Source organism: Canis aureus, chromosome 5, assembly GCF_053574225.1.
Source record: "Canis aureus isolate CA01 chromosome 5, VMU_Caureus_v.1.0, whole genome shotgun sequence".
NCBI classification, from domain to species: Eukaryota; Metazoa; Chordata; class Mammalia; order Carnivora; family Canidae; genus Canis; species Canis aureus.
The window spans coordinates 1,832,252-1,853,102 of NC_135615.1; the positions used below are offsets into that span (position 1 = coordinate 1,832,252).

Sequence of the window (20,851 nt, forward strand, 5' to 3'; positions counted from 1 at the left end):
GCAGGGAGTTTGCTTGAGATTCTCTCTCTGCCCCTCCTGCCACTTATGCATACACTCTCTCTCTCCAAAATAAATAAATAAAACTTTTTTAAAAATGATAAAGGGAAAAAAAAAAAAAAAAGATAAAGGGTTCTTTTTAAAAAAATATATATATGACTCATATGTTCCTAACTTTGATGGAAAACATCAACTTACACATTCAAGTATCTCAGTAAACCATAAGCAAGATAAAGGCAAAGTAAACCACATTAAGAGCATTACACTCAAACTTCTAAAAGCCAAATATACAGAAATAAGCTAAATTAAAAACAATTATATACAAAACAATTATATAACAACACAAATAATGCCTCATTTCTTATTTGATCCAATTAAGTCCAGAATACAATGCAACAAGATTTTTAAAATGTTAAACACAAAATAAAATATAATAAAAAATATTCAGAAATCTAAAATACATTCTAGAAAAGATAATCATAAAGACATTTTCAGATAAATGAAAACTAGAAGAATGTAACATAACTAAAACATTTTCAAAATTAACATAAAAAAAGACATTTTCATATAAGTGAAAGCTAGAAGAATGTATTCTGATAGGCCTGGTCATAAGAAAAAATTATGGATATTTTTAAGGCTGAAGGGAAATGATATTACATGGGAATTTGGGTCTACAAGAAAGAATGAAGAACACTAAAAATGGTAAATGAATGAATAAATTTAAAAAGCTATGCTTCCTTTTCCTTTTATGATTACCTAAATGACAGCTGATCATTTAAAATGAGGATAATAAAGCCTATCATAATCATAATTACATTAAATGTAAATGATCTAAATGCTCAAATAAAAAGGATGAGATTATAAAAATGAATTTAGAAAGTGCAAGACCTAGATATATGCTATTTGATGAGATATATTTTAGATATAAAGATACAGTTGAGGTTGAAACTAAAAGGATGGAAAAAAATATATCATGAAAACTATAAACAAAGAAAAGCAGGTATGGCTTTATTAAGATGAGACCAAATGAACTTCAAAAAGAAGAATATTACTAAAGATGAAGAAGAACTAATTCATCAGAAATATTTAATTCTACATGCATATTGATCTAATCATATCTTCAAAAACCACAAAGCAAAATTTGGCAAAAGAGAGAAAGTGGCAAATTCACACCATAGTTGAAGATTTCAACATTCTCCCACAGTAATTATTAAATCATATATATATGATTACATAATTTATACATGTAAGTAATACATATAGGTAGTAAGGATATGGAAGATCTAAACATAATCATCCAATATAAATTAATAGGCATTTATAGAACACAATGACCATCTTCAGAATGCACATTCTTTCTGACTGTACTTGGCTCAACATAGATCATCTATTGAACAATATAATAAAATGTTATCAATTCCAAAACATTGAAATCTTACACTACATTATCTCTGACAATACTAGATCAAATGAGAAATGAAAAATATACTTAGAAAAGCCAAAATATTTGGAAAGTTAATAAGATATTTCTAAAAAATATCCATGGACTACATTTTTAAAATTATAAGTGAGAATTTTAAATTTGAGTTGATTTACAAAGAAAACACAGCACTTCAAAACTTGTAGGCTGTAGCTAAAGAAATACTTTAAGTGAAACTTATCATTTTAAATGCCTTAATAGGAAGGAAACAAAACTTAAAACCAACTCAGTTTTGACTTTAGCTAAGAAAAAAGAAGAGCAACTTAAAGCGAGATTAAGTAGAATAAAAGAAATAATAATAAAACTCAATGGAATCAAGACAAACAGAGTCAAAAGTTGATCTTTCAAAAGGCCCACAAAACTGATAAGTCCCTAGAAGAAATAGTCGGCGATCTTGCGATTAAAAGATGGTCACCTTACTATAGATCCTAGAGCCATTACAAAGATAATGAGGTGATATGAAGACAAGTTTTTATGATAAATTTAATTATTAGAACAAGTGGACAAATTATTTGATGAATACCACTGACTAAAATGGATTTAAAAATTAAAAATCTGGGACACCTGGGTGGCTCAGTGGTTGAGTGTCTGCCTTTCTCCCAGGGCATGATCCTGGTGGCCCTGGATGGAGTCCCACATCAGGCGCCCTGCATGGAGCCTGCTTCTCCCTCTACCTGTATCTCTGCCTCTTTCTGTGTGTCTCTCATGAATAAATAAATAAAATATGTTTTAAAAAATTAAAAATCTGACTTGTTCTATATCTGTTGAACAATTTAGATTTCTAATAAAAACTCTTTCCACAAAGATATATTGATTCCCCAACAGTTTCACTGGTAAGTTTTATCAAACTTCAAAGTAGGGAATGATGCAAATGTGCACAAACTCCTAGAAACTAAAAGAGGAGGGAACGATTTGTAGCTCATTTAAAAAGTTTGGAATAACCAAAGCACAAAGACCTGACAGAGAAACTGTAACTGTATGTGTCAATTTTATTTAAAGTAGGCTGGAGGAGAACTAGCAGCAGAAATGAGATGCTTATTTCCAAGCATAAGATTTACTGACCTCAGTATCTACTACCTTTTCCAACATGTTACTGTTTCAACAAAAACAATGTATTATCAGGCTAAGAAAAGACAAGAAAATACATAGTTTGAAGAAGCAAAACAACCGTCACAACCAGACTGACATGACACAGATGTGGAATTTAAAATAACTTATTAGTGTATTAAAGGATTTGATGGAAAAGATAGACAACATGCAAGATCAAATAGGTAATGTCAGCAGAGAGAAGAAAACTATGAGAAATAATTAAATGGAGTGGGGGATACAGGCTTTCAGTTAGGGAATCAATAAGTCATGGGAATCAAAGGTAGAGCATAGGGAATACAGTCAATGGTATTATAATAGTGCTGTATGGTTACAGATGGTAGCTACACTTGTGGTGAGCACAGCATAACATCTAGCCTTGTTGAATCACTATATAGTACACCAGAAACTAATGTAACATTACATGTCAACTATATTTCAATAAAAAGAATAAAATAGAAGTGCTGTAAACCAAAAACCATAATAACAGACATAAAGATTGCCCTCCATGGCCTCATCAGTAGGCTTAATACAGACCAGGAAGGAATCAGTGACCTATTGAATAGAGGTCAATAGAAATTCTTCAAATGAACTGCAAAAGAAAAAGTGTGTGTGGGAGGGATGAAGATCAGAATACAGCATCTAACTGTTTCAGATGATATTAAATGATCTTAAATATCTATAATTGAAATAGCAGAAAAAAAGAATGGAACTGAAGAAATATTTGAAGAAATTATAGCAAAGGGTTTTCCAAAATGAATAACAAACCCCAAACCAAATATTCAAGAAACTCAGAGAATACCAAATGGGATAAATACAAAAATAAACACACAAATAAAATCATCTAAGCATATCTTTTTCAAATTGCTGAAGATCAAGACAATAAGAAAATCTTGAAGGCATCTGGGGAAAAAAAAGAAAGAAAGAAAGAAGAAAGAAAGGAAGGAAGGAAGGAAGGAAGGAAGGAAGGAAGGAAGGAAGGAAGGAAAGAAAGAAAGAAAGAAAGAAAGAAAGAAAGAAAGAAAGAAAGAAAGAAAGAAGAGAAAAAAGACATATTATCTGCAGAGGAACTAGGATAATGGTTCCCGCATGCTTCTCACCAGAGAACATGTAGTAAGAAGACAATGCTGTGGCATGTTTGAAATGCTGAAGAAGACTGTCAACCCAGAATTCTATATCCACAAAAAATAGCCTTCAGAAATGAACTCAAAACCAAGACATTCTCAAACAGACAAAAGCTGAAAGAATGAATGCATTGGTAGCAGATGAGCTTCACATGAATTGTTGAAGGAGCTTCTTCGGGCAAAAGGGATAAGAAAGTGCTCAGAAACTTGGAGCGACACAAAGAAAGGAATTGCTGGAGAAAGAATAAAAGGAAGTAAAACATAATTTGTATTAATTTCTCTAAAAGAGAACTACTTAAAGCAAAAGGTCACAACAATGTATTGTGTATTTACAGCCTAAATAAAAGTAAAATTTATGCCAATCTGGAAGATGGTGGGAGGGAGGAAATGGAAATAGACTGTTCTAAACGTGCTTACCCTGCACGTGAAGCAGTATAATTTATTAGAGCCAGACACAAATTATTTTAAAAGTATATTGTAAATCCTAAGATAACCACAAATAATTATTTTAAAGAAGTTAAATAATTCAATAGAGGAGATGAAACTGAATTATAATTGCTTAATTAAACCTACATGCCTTAATTAAACCTACAAAAAGCAGAAAAAGAAAAAAATTGAGAACAAATAGAAATCAGATATCACAATGTTTGGTTTTCCCCTATCGTTTCATAAACTACCAAATGTAAAAAGGAGGAGGAGCTGCATATTCAGTTCCTTACTCTGGCTCTGGTCTTCAGGTAAAATATTCTGGAGTTAGCTATTTTATTCCCAAAACTCTGTTCTCCAGAAAAGCACAGGATCTCTATGCAAAGCAAAGCTGGTGGTGTCCCCCTGAGTATCGTCTCTGAGAGGTACTGCAGAGTATAGTAGAAGTTGCCTAGGGTGGAATTCAAGGTTGGGGGACTCTGGCTCAATAAGACTATCCCTGGCCAATTTTAAACATTTTGCATTGCAATCAGATTCCTCTACAATCAGGGAAGAGGGAGCTAGCTGCCTGGAGAACAGAGTCCAGAAGGCTTTGCACAGAATCAGGACTTGAGCTGCAGTCAGAGGTTGCAGCTGAGGGGAGGACCAGGAGATAGTGGAATGGGGACCCCAGGCTATCTGATTTTGCCTAAAATGTGGCAGTGATGGTTGACCCTACATAATCCAGTTAGAATGTATTTGTCAGTATTGCAGACTTGTCTCTCTTTGCTGCTAGAGGGGCAGCATCTGAACACAATTATTACAGAGTCTTCCATGGCTATTGGGTCCCTTGTATGAGACCTTCAAAATGAATTTAAATCACCTTCATTTATGATGGTTGGGAGGGAGGTAGGGCCTTCGGATTACTCTTATTCTTACCCAATGGTATGGCCCATCCTTTTGTTAAATTTATTTTGCTGATATGGAACAATTTATGCTGTCTAATCAAACAAATTAAAACACTGATTTTGCTTTCCTCAACTCAGTCAATTTTTAATAATCATGTTGTCATTTTCCTCCAAACTTGGCACCAAAACTTTATTCATTCTTCTCAGAAATTCTGTCACCAACCTAGTATAAAAACTGTCATTATCTCTCAAAGTCACAATCCTGACATCTGTTAAAGAAAAGTTTATTTTACACTTCAAAAATCAATCTGCACAGCTGACTAAACTCCTTCAGAATTTTACAGCTTGCTCTTGTCAAATATTTGGGAAAATAAATTTTGCTTTTAGAAAAATATTTGGTTTTCATTGAAAAGAAAATACTCTTTGTTGATTAAAAAAAAAACTACCTTTTGTTTCTTTCCCTGGAAAAGAAAAAAAAAATCCTATCAAATGGTCTTTAGAAAAAAAAACATAAAAATTTTTAAAAAGTTGGAAGAATTTCTGTGTGCTTTATTTCAAGTAAATAAATTTCTTTCTCTTCATACCCTTGATGGTTGAATGGATCATCTAAGTTCTAGACCTACTATTAGAAAGATAAACTCAGCAATGTGGTTGGCCCTTGAAAATGAGGGAAGAGACTGTTGCTGCCTTCTCCTTGTTCATCTGGGTGCCCCTAGGCTCTCTCCATAGCTCCTGTTTGACAGATTTGAGTTTGAGCCATGGTTCTCTGTGCCAAAGATCCTCCCAAACCCCTTTCAACCCTGGGGGGCAAATCTCCACTTGCTTTCTAATGCCTCTGGAAACAGAGCAAGGGAACAAACATCTAATAGAGTATCTGCCTTGTATTAGGCTTTGTGTTAAGAACTTTCCATGTGCTACCTTGTTTAATCCTTACAATGGTCTTATGAGATAAGTATTCTCTCCAGGTCTCAAGTCAAAGCTTGTGTTTTGACTCCTGATCTTCGCTTCTTCCCAGCAGCTACCTAATACCATATGTGATCTGTTTACCAATATACCCTTTTCTGGTTTTACATCTCACAATTTCAAGCTTAAGCTTTTTTCTAATGAGAATGCATGTCTATGCAGCTACACACATTTGTGATCCTGTACATTCCTAACCACAGCTTTGTGCTTTCGAAGTCTTTCAGATTGACTGTATTCTGGGGATGCTACTTTCTTCCTTATGTGGATCCACTATCCAATATAAATAGCGGTGGGCGTGAGTGTGGAGTTGACAAGAATGTTCATAGGTGAGTTCATGTGTAGAGCTTAGACAATGTGCCTCTGCTGCTGACACAAAAGTCATGACACCTGCTCTCACTTCCCACACTCCAGGTGTTACACCCACTGTAAGAGGTAAAAGAAAGAGCAAGGCACAGGAAACCAGAAGACCTGGCCTCAGATACTTGTTCTGCCATTAATTAGCTATTTCACACTGGAAAGAAATCACTTGGACTCTTCCAACTCCATTATCTTTTTGTCGAATAAAGGGAAGATGATAGTGCCTACCTCCTTGGTTGCTATAAAAAACAAATGAGTCACATGCAAGTAGTTTGAAAACTGTAAAAGACTTTTAGTGATGCTCCAATTAAAATCATTCTTAATACACCTTGGATAGAACCCTTCAAACTTCTGTTGTCCTTTAAATTAAAAACCAACCTTCTTATCATTGTTTACCAGTTGAGAATCTGGGTTACAAGGAACTGGAATTAGCTCTGATGAACTTAGACAGTTAGAGAAAGTTTGGAAGATGCTAGCAAGCCCACAGATTCTCTGGGTGATTTAGGAAATAAGAACAGAGGGGCCTCTGGAGGCCAGATGGAAGGAATAGTCTAGAAGAACAGGGCACCAGATAGTGCTACTGCCACTGCTTAATGTCATAGTCTAGAAGAACAGGGCACCAGATAGTGCTACTGCCACTGCTTAATGTCATAGGATGCCACTGCAATGAGTGAATTCTATGCTTTTCCTTTGACTTTGCATTTCTTGCTTCAGATTCATAGACTCAAGGTGATCCACGATGAGTAATTGGACAAACACAGTTTCCATGGTCATACCTTGGATGCCAGAGGATGGGAAAAAGAGGATCTCCCTCCTTCATTCTCCATAACAGGTGATAAGAAATATGGATCCCTTAGATGTTGTGCATAGTGGGAGATGCCCCCAAATAGAAAGAAAAGTTGAATGGTAGATGGTAAAACTGAAGCAAAAACAACTCAAACCTATATGTATGACCTCCTGCATGATCTGGCCATGTCCCACTCATTAACCTCATCTGGCTCCAGCATCCACTTCCACCCCCATACTCTACTCACTTGTGTTATTTCATTTCTTCTTTTGTGCCAAATTCTTTCCATCTCAAGGCCACCCAACTGCTCCTCTGGAATTCTCCATTTTCTACCTTCTACTTTGGCTACCCCCCACCAGCCTGTAAGTTTCAATGTCAATGAAATCTCTATGGAAAATACTTTTCTTGCCACCATCATTGTGGCCAAATCAAGGTTACAAACCCTACTTGCATTGTATACTCCCATATAAACTTGTGATCCTTTGTCATTGCACTTATAGTTAAATAATGTGTGGCATTATTTTGTAAATGTCTGTTTTATCCAGTAGATTACAAGCTTCATGAGTATAAGGCCTTCATTTATTTTGTTCACACATGTATCCCTGTTTCCAGTACACATTCAACAAATACTTTTTGGATAAATGAATGAGTCAACAGACAATCATGTTAGGAAGTGGTTAGCAGCAAACTGCAACCCTCAAGAATGTTCATTTTTCCCTTGAATATTAGCAGGCATGATCCTCCCCTCCTTCCTATGGTGCTATGAGATCCTAAAGGACAATGACTATGTACTTCTTTGTAGACTTCTTGTTGGTATATTTCTCTCTCTCTCTCTCTTTTTTTTAAGATTTTATTTATTTATTCATGAGAGACACAGAGAGGCAGAGACACAAGCAGAGGAAGAAGCAGGCTCCCTGCAGGGAGCCCAATGTGAGACTCAATCCTGGAACTCCAGGATCACAACCTGAGCCAGAGGCAGATGCTCAACCACTGAGCCACCCAGGTGCCCCTTGTTGGCATATTTATAGAGACATTGAATAAATAGATCAACAGATGGATGAATGAAGTAGCTGGAGTTACAGTGAAGAAGCTCTTTCTACTAGTCTCTGAGTCCCTCTGATATGTCTCAGGCTAAATTCCTTTTGTTACTTCAAGCTAGGAGAAAAATGAGCCCAAGCATCTTCCTTTATCAATCAATAGATGTGGACTAGATTTTCTGTTAGGTACTACAGGGGTTAAAAGTAATTGAAAAACTTCATTTTTTCCTCAAAATAACTTGCCATATAATTAGGAAGACATGTCAATAATACATGAGGAATTAAACAAAAAAGGTTGAAGAGAATAATACAAGACAGTAGTAATGAAAATGTTATGTGATGCGTATCATTAATTGCCAATAGAGTATAAACAAGAATACTATTTCTTCTAAAGAGAGTGAGGCTTTAGCTTTTAGAGTGGACCTTCCTTCTACACCTGATACCATTTATACAGATAAGAAAACTTTCCCCAAAGGAATTGTACCTTTTAAAAAACAATTGTCTCTACCTTCCTTCTTCCATCTCCTCCCTGACTTCTCTACCTTCACAAGCACACTTTGAGTTGTGCATCCTGGAAACAATTACCTTTTCGTGCTCTAGGCTTCGGCTCTAACTGTGTTTTTCTCAAGAAACTCCAAATGTGAGCCACTGTCAACCTCTAGGCCCTGTAACTGCTGTTCTGTATAAGATCATTACAGAGGGAGGTGCAGACAGAAATGGTGACTGGTTAGGAGTGTCCATAATTTGCTTTGGCTACATAACTCATTCATAACAAATTGTTAGAAGTTGCCATTTTTCACCTGGTTTTGTTAACTAGCAATGGGCCTATTCCCAAGAATCTTTCCTCTCGGGTGGCTTAGTCAGCTAAGGTCTGCCTTTGGCTCAGGTCCTGATCTCAGGGTCCTGGAATCAAGCCCCGAGTTGGGTTCACTGCACAGCAGGGAGTCTGCTTCTCCCTCTCCCTTCCCTCACTCATGCTCTCTCACTCCATCTCAAATAAATAAAATCTTAAAAAAAAAAAAAAAAAAAAAAAACATTGTTCTCTCCATACATGTTTGTACGTTCAGCCTGGGCATCTTGGTAGAAGCTGGGGTCAAGTCCAAAGACAGACTGACCAGTTTGAATTCTGGTCCTGCCATTTCCTTGCCATGTGTCTTTAATCTTGTTAAGCTATAAAATGGACATTGCCAAAGGACTTACTTCACAGGCTTATCGTGAACTTTAAAAAAGAACATGCACGTGAGGGCTTAGCATAGCACCTGGCATTCACCCCAGTGAATTTTAACTGTCAGAATCACCGAAGCCGCAGCCTCTTTGGCTGCCTTAGCTGCTGTGCACGTGAGTACAGTTCTTTGTGTCCTTCTACTCTTTCCCACCATGCATTTCATAGAGAAAATTTGCAACTGTGCAGCAGAGTCCCTTAAAACCATCCCTCTGCCTTGAGACCTTCCTGGGAACAAGCCTCCATGAGTCCTTCCCAGCCGACTGTAGCACAATGCCTGCTGATTTAAGCTCAATTTGCTTAGGTGGACTTGTTAGTGGAATGGGTAGGCCATGAGGAGTAACCTTGAGGACAAGAGTCGGAGTCAGAGTGTAAATACTGCAGAGTGAGCACCCCACCGCAGGAGGAGAGCTCCCAGGTCAGGGTCTTCTGCAACCGTGCAGCCGGTGCCCACCTCCTTTCTGCTCATGGGGGTCTGGTTAGTCTTGCTCTTTCCTCCATGCTTTTTCCCATCCAGGGTCACAACAATTCTCTAGAACAACTACTCTGTTGTGTCAGTAATCCCGAATGGTGCTCATCTCAATAAGATTAGAAGAAAATTGCCCAGCGCAGGCTGCACTGCGGCAGAGTACACGAATTGAGAAAACAATTTCCACCTGGCTGAGCGGACTTGAGGACAACAAACGCTGTGTCATTTTCAGGCAATTAGAGATGGTTGCTCTCCCTTCCCTGTGCATGTTAAATTGTGTGTACAGCGTAGGGCAGAAACACTGAGTGCAGAGGACAAAGAGACCTGAGATCCTCCTTTTAATTAGCTTCTCCTCTGACACTGCTTGTGTCTCCTCCGGCCCACCCATCCTAGGTCCTCTAATCATTTCCTACCATGGGCAATGAGCATATGTCCTTCCGTTCCGCTACAGGCACCTGTCTGCACAAGGGGGCAGATCAACCCCCAACTCCTCCCTCCCTGCCAATGGAGATGGTGAAGCTTCAAATTTCAATTCGGCCGCTGGGTCTGAGGCCCAGTTTTGAACAAGTTGGCATGGGGTGGGTTCTGGTGGTGTACTTTTTAATTGCATTATCCTGGGCGATGAAAATCTTTTCATTCTTCATGCATAAAGCACAGGCTGTACCGGGCATACACTTCCCATCGTGACTTTGAGCCCGGGCCCAGTTCCCTCCCAGGGCCACTTTGTCAGCAGTTCTAAGATCTTTTGTCATCTCAGTGCTATTAATTGCCCTTGAGCAGCACCAGGCTTTTTAATTCAGGTTTCCCTAGAACAGCAGGAGGGAAAATGGAATGATTGTAAAAGGGAGTTGATGTTAATTGCTAATGTAGGTACAGGTTTTATTGTTGTTTAAGATAGGCCTTTAAATCTCCTAATCTGGAAATAAAGAAGCAGAGATTGGATAAAGAATCACAGTCCTAGGGCCTTCTTGAGAAGCCGTAGGAGGAGGAATGAATGGGCCTCCCTTTGTTTCCTTGTTTTATTGAACCTAATTGTCCCACAATCAAGGCATCCAAAGATCTTGAGTCAGAAATATAAAGGATGCCTGTGAGGGCCACACTGTGCATGGCCCGATTCAGAGACTCAGGGGGAAAAGGCACAAAGATCTAACCTGAGCAATAGAAAAGAAATTTTATATAGACACCTTAAGAGATTTAAAATACGATCCATACTGCTGACGGCAGGTGAAACAATTATGAAAGAAGAGGGCCTACCATTTGGGGAGTTTGAAATCGAGTCGAAAGATCAGGCTCTTGACACAGACCTTAAAGGTATCACGATAGATTTTTAGCAGCAACAGGTGAGTTAATTTAACACCTTGATACTGAGGGAAGGAGGTCGTTTTCTTTTTTAGACAGTTAAAATGGTGTTTTAACTATGTCCATTATTGTATCCTTATACAAACCTTTTGTATAAAACATTTCTTTCAGGCAATGTTAAAAAAATACCTTTGTTTTGTGGAAGGTGGATATTCCTCTTTCCTTAAGCAGTAGCAATAAAAACAAAACAAAACAAAACAAAAACCCGAATAAACCCAAAGGCGTGTGGTTTTTCATACTCACTAAACTGCCATTCTGGGCTTTTCACCCTGGTCCCACTCTCACCCTACCCCTCAAATGAGAAAGCAGAAGCCCCTCAAGCACACTGTGGCCTATTGGCACCATTTTGGAAGTCACAGATTTCCTCTGAGACAACCTTCAGATCTCTGTTCCGAGGCTGCAGGCAGCTCCAAGGAGGCCCAACCCAGGAAATGATGAGCTGGCTCACTGTTGTCACACTAAGAAGCCTCTCAGAATGATTGCAGGTGACAGAGGTGTGTGGAGAGCAAGTCCCCTAGGGTGGCCATGTTAGTCACTCTCCTCTGTGAGTGCTCTTGGAGCTAAACTTCAGGACTGAAGCATGTAGCTGAAAAGTGGCAGGAACACCTTCATGGCTGAAGCAAAGTCACATCTATAAGCCTGAAGTGCAAGGAGCCAAGACCTCATAGAGGACCCAAGGGGACATGACTTGAGATCCTCCAAGCAGAGGTTCTTTTGAGCAGAAGTACTCCCAAGCTAATCCCTATGGCAATCAACATCCTCACTGAGGTCAGGATCAAAGGTCCAAAAACCTTATCCCAAAAATGCCTGGCACCAAGGCATGGTATCCTCTCCCAATCCAGTTCTCCTATGTGGTTAAAGACCTGTTTATGTCACAGGGGCTTAGAACTACCAAGGAATGGGTGATTCGAGGAATTAGTTCTTTTTTTCCATCTTCTGACATTGTTAAAAACTTACACACTGTCACACATGGTGGTTATCTACTTTGCAAAGGCACAGCTCTGTGTCACTGTGGGAAAAATAAAGTGTCTCTTAGAACACTGTACCTCTCCAAGTTAGAGGGATTTACACTTTTGTTTCCAACTCAGCATACCACTGTTGAAGGCCGGTTACTCCTGGTCACTGTATTCCCTTTCCAAACTGGATGGGAAGACCCTACATGTCATCATATGCATGGAAACCCTGAGAAACTGTTCCTTCCCGGGAAAATCAGCCAACAAGCTGAAGCTGACAATGAACTCCTGAGTCTGCTGTTCACTAAAAGCCCTTCAAAGAGCCACCAATGGGTTCCAGCCATAGACAGCCATTGAGGCTGTGTGGTGGGGACTTCCTGGAATGTCAGGATCCTACCTTGAGGATAGCTGTGGCCATGGCTTAGGGTGAGGACCTAGGCATGGGGGGAGACAGAGCCTAGCCACTTCCTTACTGTGTGGCTCTAGGCAAGTGACATAACCACTCTGTCTCAGTTTCCTCATTCAGGTAATGAGAAGGATGGCACTTGCATGGTAGGGCTGATTTAGAGATTAAAGTAAGGTCAAAGTATGTAGAATTATGTCTGGTGCACAATAGGTGCTCCGTAAATGTGGGCCAGGATTGTAATACTGGGCAATCGGTGTCAGGACATTGTAAAATCTCAGGCACAGTGTCCTATGTAAAATTTGAGTGACTCTCCGGAGAGTGGGAGGGAGCACTTCTCATGATTGCATGAGGACAAAGGCATGGCAGGGACAGTCCCAAACCATGTCCTACTCCCTACTCTTTCAGCAGGGGTCTTGCCTGGTGCTTTTAGGAGCGCTTCTCTTTTGAACGAGAGCTACTTTCAGCAGGACTTCCACTTCCTGGGCTCAGATGGATCGGATTAAAATCCATGCAGTCTCCGTCCTTCTCCCCTGGACCCCGCCTAAGAAAGCCCAGCTACCCAGGCTAGCTGACAGACCAGTGGGTTCTAAATGCTAACAGTGCCCTGTAGCTAATGCAAAGGGCAAAACCATTCCTAGTGTCTAGCCACTGGCTCCTGTCATCAAGATAAGCCCCTTCAGTAGGGAATTCTAGCCACAGTAGTACTCCTGGCCGCCCCCACACACCAGCCCCTCTCCATCAGCCTGCAGGCCTCGCAGCTGTGAAAGCTGTAAGTGACAGAGACACTTCACAGAGGGGATCGATGTCCTGTTAGAGCAGAGCCACTTGAGAGCAGGCAGGAACAAAGGTGCTCTGGTGTTCAGACACTGCTCTGCCTTCCAGGGAAAGGTGAGAGAACATTCTGCTCAAAGAGGTTTCCATACCTGCCTACCTGCCCCTCCTGATCTTCACTAGGGGAAAAAACAAACAAACAAACAAACCTCTGCAGTTGGATTTAGTTTTCTGTGATCGCCATACCAAATGTACTGTTGATAAGGTGAAGGAAAAATCCTTAGAGACTTAGAAAAAGTAGATTTAAGTCAGATTGTGTTAAACTTAAAATTCTTGGATTAGTAGAGAGTTTGTAAAATTCGCTGTTTTTTCCCTTTCTTCCATGGCTTTTCTTGATGTGCACATTGCATTTTCTCCCCTGGCTCTCTGTTCCTTCAAGTCGAAAACGAGAGTTAATAATGCCTGCCTTACCTGCCTCCTGGGATTTTCTGCACAGATTGATGGCAGTAAGATAACATAAATAATCTATGTTTAGATGGCACTTTACAGTTTATAAAGAAAGCCCTTTAATTTCATTCTCACAGTGACCCAGTGAGGTGGGTAGTCTGAGCTATGTGTGTAAATGTGGGTCAAGAGAACTAAACAGTATAAGCAAAGCACTGTGCTCACTGAGGGCGCAAATGTCAGGAGTGATGATAAAGATGTCCCTGTGTCTGGTTCTTTCAGGAAGGGTGAGAGCAAGGAGTGGCTGGGGTCTCACCAGTGGCCTGAGGGCTTCTCCTCAGCCCACAGCAGGCCATCCCCAGCCCAGCATCCTGGGTGGATCACAAAGCTGTGTTAGGCTTGATAGAGGAAGAGCTGGACTCTGCCCTGTGGGCTTGTGACTGCAATCCCCAGTGAGCCCTCCCCTGGAGAGGTTGGGAGCAGAGCCAACGGCATTCCTTCTACTCCCGGTGGCTTCATCACCACCAACCTGTTGGGCTTGGTGTGGTCCACAGTGAGAGCTCAGCAGTCAGATGTGCCCCTGGCCCACGACATGGGGTGAAAACCTACTTCCAATATCACTGGGAGAGTCCGCAAAAATGATCTCTCTCCTTCCTGGGAGGATCAGCCCAGTGATCCACACGAGAGGGAGTGAGGTGGCACAAGCAGTATCTCTTCTACCTCTGACCCTTGAGGCAAAACTTCTGAAAGTAACTGGATTTTTCCAACAATCATTTGAGTTTTCAGTTCAATTTCCAACCTGGGATTCTGCTCCTTCACTAATGTCAGCTACTGCACCTGGAATCGCTATTCCTTTAAATGTCGAATGTCACTTTTTTTCTAGAAGTCTTTGTGGTGCTCTCAAATCTCCCATGGCACCTTGGGGTCACCCTGCTCCTTGTCCCTTCGATCTACCCCAGGAGACTATGAGCTTCCTGAAGACAACAAGTATCAGCTTTCTATTTCAGACATCTAGCACACACAGTTAATGTGTAATTTTAGAATAAGTCAGTAAGTTTAATGAATTAATTAAAGCAAGGGGGAGAGGAATGGGAGTAGAATTGGACATATTCCTGGCTTGCATGTACCAGCACTAGTCATCAGTGCCCATTCTGATTCCTGTGTTTGCCAGAATCAAAGTAGTTAGAATCCATTCCTCACTCTCCAAGTTATCCTGGCTTCATACCACCTTTAAACTACAAAACCACCATTCCTCAGCTAACCAGCTTGAACGACTATTTTTAAAAAGGGTTGAGAGTGTACATGAAAGTTTTTTGGTTTTGGTTTTGTTTTGAGAGAGAGAGAGAGAGAGAGTGCTTGCATATGCAACACAGGGAGGGCAGAGGGAGAAGGAGGGAGAGAGAGAATCCCAAACAGACTCCTCGCTGATCAAGGAGCTTGATGTGGGGCTCCACCTCACGACCTGAGATCATGATCTGAGCTGAAATAAAGAGTCAGACACTTAATTGAGCCACCCAGGCACCCTGGAAGTTTTTTTTAATTAAGTTCTTATTTAAGGGGGAAAAAATGAAAATGATCACAGAAAAACAAGCTAACATTTTCTAATACTTGCTTCCCTAATTTCTTTGGGCCCATGAGAACAGAGATGTGCCCACTGTCTTTCCTAACTGGAGCCAGTGGCTCAGAGTGACAATCAGGCTACTCAAGTTGATGTGGCTGCTGAAGGGCGTAAGTGGACAGCAGGCTATCAAGACACAGTGCAGAGGCTCTGGCTCTGACCCCTATCAACCAGTGCCCAATATTAATGAGTGATCTCCTGGCTTGATAACCACTGTCTAGTGCTATATATTCCTAACACTCATCTTCTGTCACATTTCAGTTATTTTAGACAAGCCCCACTTTGCATGATTGATCATTATTTTTACTTTCATGAGGTTTAGGTAGGTGGGAAAAAAAAGCCACAGCAAAAGAGCATGGCAGGAAGTTTCTTTGCAGAGTCATGTATTACCTTTGGGTTATGGTTTCTTAAAACCCAAATTTCTTAAGTGTTCTGAGGTTAAAAGCTTCCTATTTGCCACAAAGTTGAAAGATGATGATTTAGCTGGTGTTATTTTACAAGCACATTTTTACATTTGGCTGTCTATAGATTAATGAGTCTTTAATTTTCACTGGGGAAGGTCATTATGAGAGGAGTAGATTCTGGATCCTGACAGAACTCATTTGGGAAATGAAACTGAGGAATTGTACTTAAAATGTGCAGCCTACCTCTTCCCCAGAAATGTTCTCGGGTGGGGTGGGGTGGTGTAGGCGGCGACAGGCTGAGTCATCCTGGTCTGCAAGTTGTATTAGGCTCTTTCTAGATTGCTTGAGAAAAATAGAGACAAGGATGTGATCATAACCTTTAAACTTTTCCCTTTATTTTCTCTGCATTTCCTCTCAATAAATTGAGAAAGGAAATTTGAATTCAATGAACCTAACCATATTTTATTAACTTTATAATTACCAAAAAATTATAATTACCATTTACTGAACACTTCTTATGTGTGTGTCATAGTATGAGTAGCATAGTGACTGAGTACTAGTGACGCTGCATTCCAGAGGTGGGGTAATTTACCTGCCTAAGGTCACACATGATACATGGCAGACCTAGGATAGAAACTGAGGTCTCTCTGACACCGAAGACAATGCTGTGCATGCTTGCATCACATTTTCTCTCTTGTTTAGAGGATAAGGAGAAGGATGTCCACAGGCACTAGTGGACTTGTTCTAAGTCACACATCATATTAGTAGCACTGCTGTGATAAAAACACAGGTCTCTTGACCCAAGACTCTTATTCTACTTTAGCACTGATGCATTGTATTCTCACATGGAACCATACAACCATAGAGCTTCGCTATGCTAAGAAACTTCCAATTTCTTGTAACTTTTAAATGTTTAGTAAGAACTCTTTTTATTCTATATCCAAATCATGTGTTTTTACAGATTTCTCTTCTTTCTATCAGTAAATCCATTTCTTAGAAGTACCTTTTTTTAGATCATGTGGCTTAATTTCTGGTTGGGAAACATGGCCACTCTCCAGGGTTGCCCCACATAGAAGTTTGGGACAAGAGTGTGTGTGAGGGATAATTATGTTACCTGAAGAGTAATCAGAGCAGGTGGGCACAAAGTTAGAAGATGAACTGTAAGGACCGCTGAAGACTGACCTGATGGATTCAGTCCCATCTGCTCACTGTTCCCCCCACCCCCCCAAGAAGTCTGAAATTTCTGGCATTGGAGTCACTTCTTTGGATTAAGGTATCATATCACCAGTTAAGACAGATACATACTATGGTCTGTTGTCTGTAAATATTGAACTTGATGGCACTGAACTAGATATCCAGTTGTCTGGGGAAAAGTGGAAGGAGTTAGATATAGGGGAGGTAGATTGGCATAAGAAGCAGAATTCAGGAAAGAACCACGGCAGAGGAGCTCAATGCCTGGTAAAGATCAGTCCGTGGGGGACTTCGAGTTGAAGCAAGTAAATATAGAAGGAAGAGAATTTGTCACAAAAAATGGTAATGATTCTCTTGCTACCTAAGATACTGTAGGAAATATTCATGAATAGTGTGGATGGTTGGTGGATGACGTAGCACTGAGTACTTAAGGTAGAGAATGTGAGACAAACAAGAGGGATCTAAAACAAGTATGCGAGTGGCAGTGGGTGCTGAGCCACTGACCCTCATAGTCTCTACAAAATAATCCATTCCCTGGGCTCTAGCTTCCTCCCTCTTCTACAAAGAACGAGGTATCTGCTATGGCATTCTGCAAGTCTCTCTCCACTGCTCATTCTGGCATTGCCACACTGTTCAGTGTTTACCTAGAAAGGTGGGCAGGCACTGCCAAGGGAAGCAGGCGAAGGATGGTCATGAATGCCACCATGCATATGTCTACCACCACCTCATCCATCCTTCAGCCGAGATTTAATCAGCTACACAACAAATAACACTGCATTCCCATCAGATTAGTTTTCACTTCTTCTAAGATGTGGATGAACACAGTTCAAACCAGAAATTAGGCTCCAAGAGTGCCTCACTGCTAAATTGGTTGGATAAGTGGCAAGTGCAGCAAATCAGCCCTCAGTGAATTTAGAATTTGAGAATCATGGTGATTATCCCTTGATGGGAAAAGAGGGAGAGGATGAGACAAGATGCCAAGTAACCTATCCCTGACCCCCTGTTGTTGAGTAATCATGGCCAATCACAGACTCTTGGTGTGCAGAAGAAGGCTTTGCTAATCACGGTGTGTAGAAAATTATATTTTGGCTAAGGAGAGCCTCTTTAGTACATGCTTTGCCTATTGTGCAAGCTCAGGGGGAAATTATGTAATAAGAAGAGGTGTTGCTCACAGAAATAAAGTGGCAGCCTCTGTGATCTCCCACCACTTCCCTTCTCCTAGGTCTGCCAGGGGCAGGCAGCAGCACAAAGGCTCCCTCCCTTGAATGCTCCTGGCCAGGTGGGCTTCACACGGACACTCTGGTTCATATTTGCCCCCTTGGAAACCACATAGGTTTATGCTTTCCTATTTGCTCACATTTCACCAGTTATAAGTTTATCCAGGAGCACTTTCCTGAACCTGAGTTTCGCTCTAAAGCCAGAGGCTCTTCCTAAGGTCCAAAGGGCATGTGCCCATCTGAGAGTCCAACAGAGACTTTGGCTGCCTCCTTCAACAAGTAAAACTCCCAACTCTCTGTAGAAGGACTTACCCTGTCCCTGAAGATGGCAGGTTCTGGGCCACTCCTTCTTCTGCTTTCTGGATCACCTTGCACAGGCGTGGGACATTCAAAACAAGTTTAATAGCATCTAATTTCAATAAAGATAATTGCAAAAGTATTTTGGGGGACTAAAAAGAACATCAGTACAAATTAACAAATATCAAATGACATTTTGAAGCCAAACATCTTAGGAAAGTAATACCGTACTTGTTTTTTAAGGTAGTCCAGGCTTTGGAAGCCTCTCTCTTTAGATGATGGATATGGGTGGGTTCTCCGGTGCAGCAGCAGAAACATGGAGCTGTGGAGAGAGAAAGGACTGGGTGGCTTTCTGCAAGCTTTCTTGCTCCTTTGGGTGGGAGGTTGGACTGAAGTAAGGAGAAAGTATCACTTAGAAAGAAATGAAAGAGCTGGGGACCAGCCCTAGCTAAAGAACACAGGCTGCCAGCCCCTCTGTCCCTGACACCTCTGCCCTGCCCCATGTGAGACAAGCAATGGCCTGGACTTCTGTGGGAAAGCACAGTGCCTATTCCTAGTGATCCCCAAGCCTTCCTTAAGGAAGGACTTCATTAGCACCAGACTCTTGGCCTTTGTCTTGCCTCCCTTTCACTCATTCGTCCAGAGATAAGCACTGCACTACCAAGAACAAGGCAAACACATTTGAATCTCAGTTTTGTTGGTTGCATGGGCACTGGGGTAAGAATTCACAACATGCCTCCAAGCTCCCAGATTAACTTGGAAGTTTTTTCATATCTAGGGTCATATGGTAGACTTCTTTGTAAGTATCTCCCCAAATTCATTCTTTTCATTTAACAAAGTTACTATTTTGGGCAATGCCAGCTAACTTTTCTCTTTTGCGTTTCTGTTGTATTCCTTCAACAGGAGGCAGCCTGGCCCTAGGGAAGCAGCAGAATCTCCTTGGTTCAGCAGAGGCACCCAGGTGGTGTCCGGCCCCTAGCTTCCTACTGACCAGAAAGCTGCTGGTTGGCTGAGAGGGCTGGAAGACTCAGAGGCTGGGCCAGGGTACATGGACAGATGTATCAGGCACTCCTAGTATCTGCAAAACCATCAATTGCTGAGGAAAGGCCAAGTTTCCCAGGCCCCAAGCAAGCCACGCAGGAACAGGTCACAAGTCCATCAGCATGGTGACCAGGAATGCTTTTTGAACCTGAATCTGTACCACCAGCTGAAGAAGAATCAGCTTCAAATTGGGGCCTCATGTATTCCTCCAGTGACACAACTCTGGGCAGCCTCATCCTGTGTTCTGAATAGCATCTCAGAGATGCTATTGTTCCAGATGGGAACAATCTGGATTGTGCACTTCTACCAAAAAGACTAAGTTAAATCTCAAAGGAGAATGTTGATCATTGTTGCCATTCAAGATGTAAATCGAATGAAAGCATTCCCCTCTACTACCTAAGCAGATGGGCTCCCATCTCATAAGAAAGAGAAGGTCAGTGTTAGATCCAGTAGAGAATCTCTACCTTCTTTACACATCCCAGTTGTAGTAAGAGTGATCTGAGTACACCCTCATTCCTTCACTTGTTTATTTAACAACTAGTTATTAAGGACCTGCTACCTGCTAAGAATTGGGCAGGGCACTCAGGCTACTGAGTAAAGTTGTGAGAAGTAACAGATTGTTTGCTCCAGGGGGGCAATGGCTGTCCAGACCTACCATTATTATAGAGCAGTCTTCAAATAAGATGACAAGATTGTTACCGTATGCTGGGAAGGATGGGCTCTGCTTCGAAGTTGTATACCTGAAATAGTTGAATGCTTCTAAAGCACCACCTCCCTGGTAAAATCATGTTTATACTATTTATAATAACTGGCTTGAGGCTATTGCTACAACATTCTCTGCAGTTGGATGGAGAGAGAGAAGCATGGACCCCAACCAACAATTGGCCTGAATTTTTGTTGTGTCCTGTCTTCAAGTCAAATGTATCCTTACTGAACCATTTCTTCTTTTCTTTTCTTTTCTTTTCTTTTCTTTTCTTTTCTTTTCTTTTCTTTTCTTTTCTTTCTTTTCTTTCCTTTCCTTTCCTTTCCTTTCCTTTTCTTTTCTTTTCTTTTCTTCTTTTCTTTTCTTTTCTTCTTTTCTTTCTTTTTTCTTTCTTTCTTTCTTTCTTTCTTTCTTTCTTTCTTTCTTTCTTTCTTTCTTTCTTTCTTTCTTTCTTTTGAACAAAACCATTTCTTAAAGTAATGGGAGAATCAGGTAGATTACAGAGACCCAATTAGCTGTTCGGGTTTTCAAAACGCCATTATAAAATTGATGAATCCTGCACACAGGAGAAATTATAAAAATATGTGATTCTGATAATTGGTACAAGAGGAA

The 20,851-nt window shown here is 40.7% G+C and overlaps 1 protein-coding gene across 26 annotated transcripts in view; it reads right to left on the minus strand.

Moving 5' to 3' along the window:
- Positions 1 to 20,851, minus strand: part of LOC144313604 (uncharacterized) — a 151,355-nt gene that overhangs the window by 44,643 nt on the left and 85,861 nt on the right. For 17 of the 26 annotated variants that reach the window (XM_077896556.1, XM_077896554.1, XM_077896553.1 and 14 more), the window contains 3 exons: positions 18,722 to 18,817; positions 18,511 to 18,566; positions 16,034 to 16,132 (listed from right to left, as the gene is read on the minus strand). In XM_077896556.1, the coding sequence (XP_077752682.1) occupies positions 16,034 to 16,132; positions 18,511 to 18,566; positions 18,722 to 18,817 (251 nt within the window). Of the gene's footprint in view, positions 1 to 16,033; positions 16,133 to 18,510; positions 18,608 to 18,721; positions 18,818 to 20,851 lie in introns of those variants that run through there. The other 9 variants (XR_013379199.1, XR_013379202.1, XR_013379203.1 and 6 more) reach the window with 3 other exon arrangements.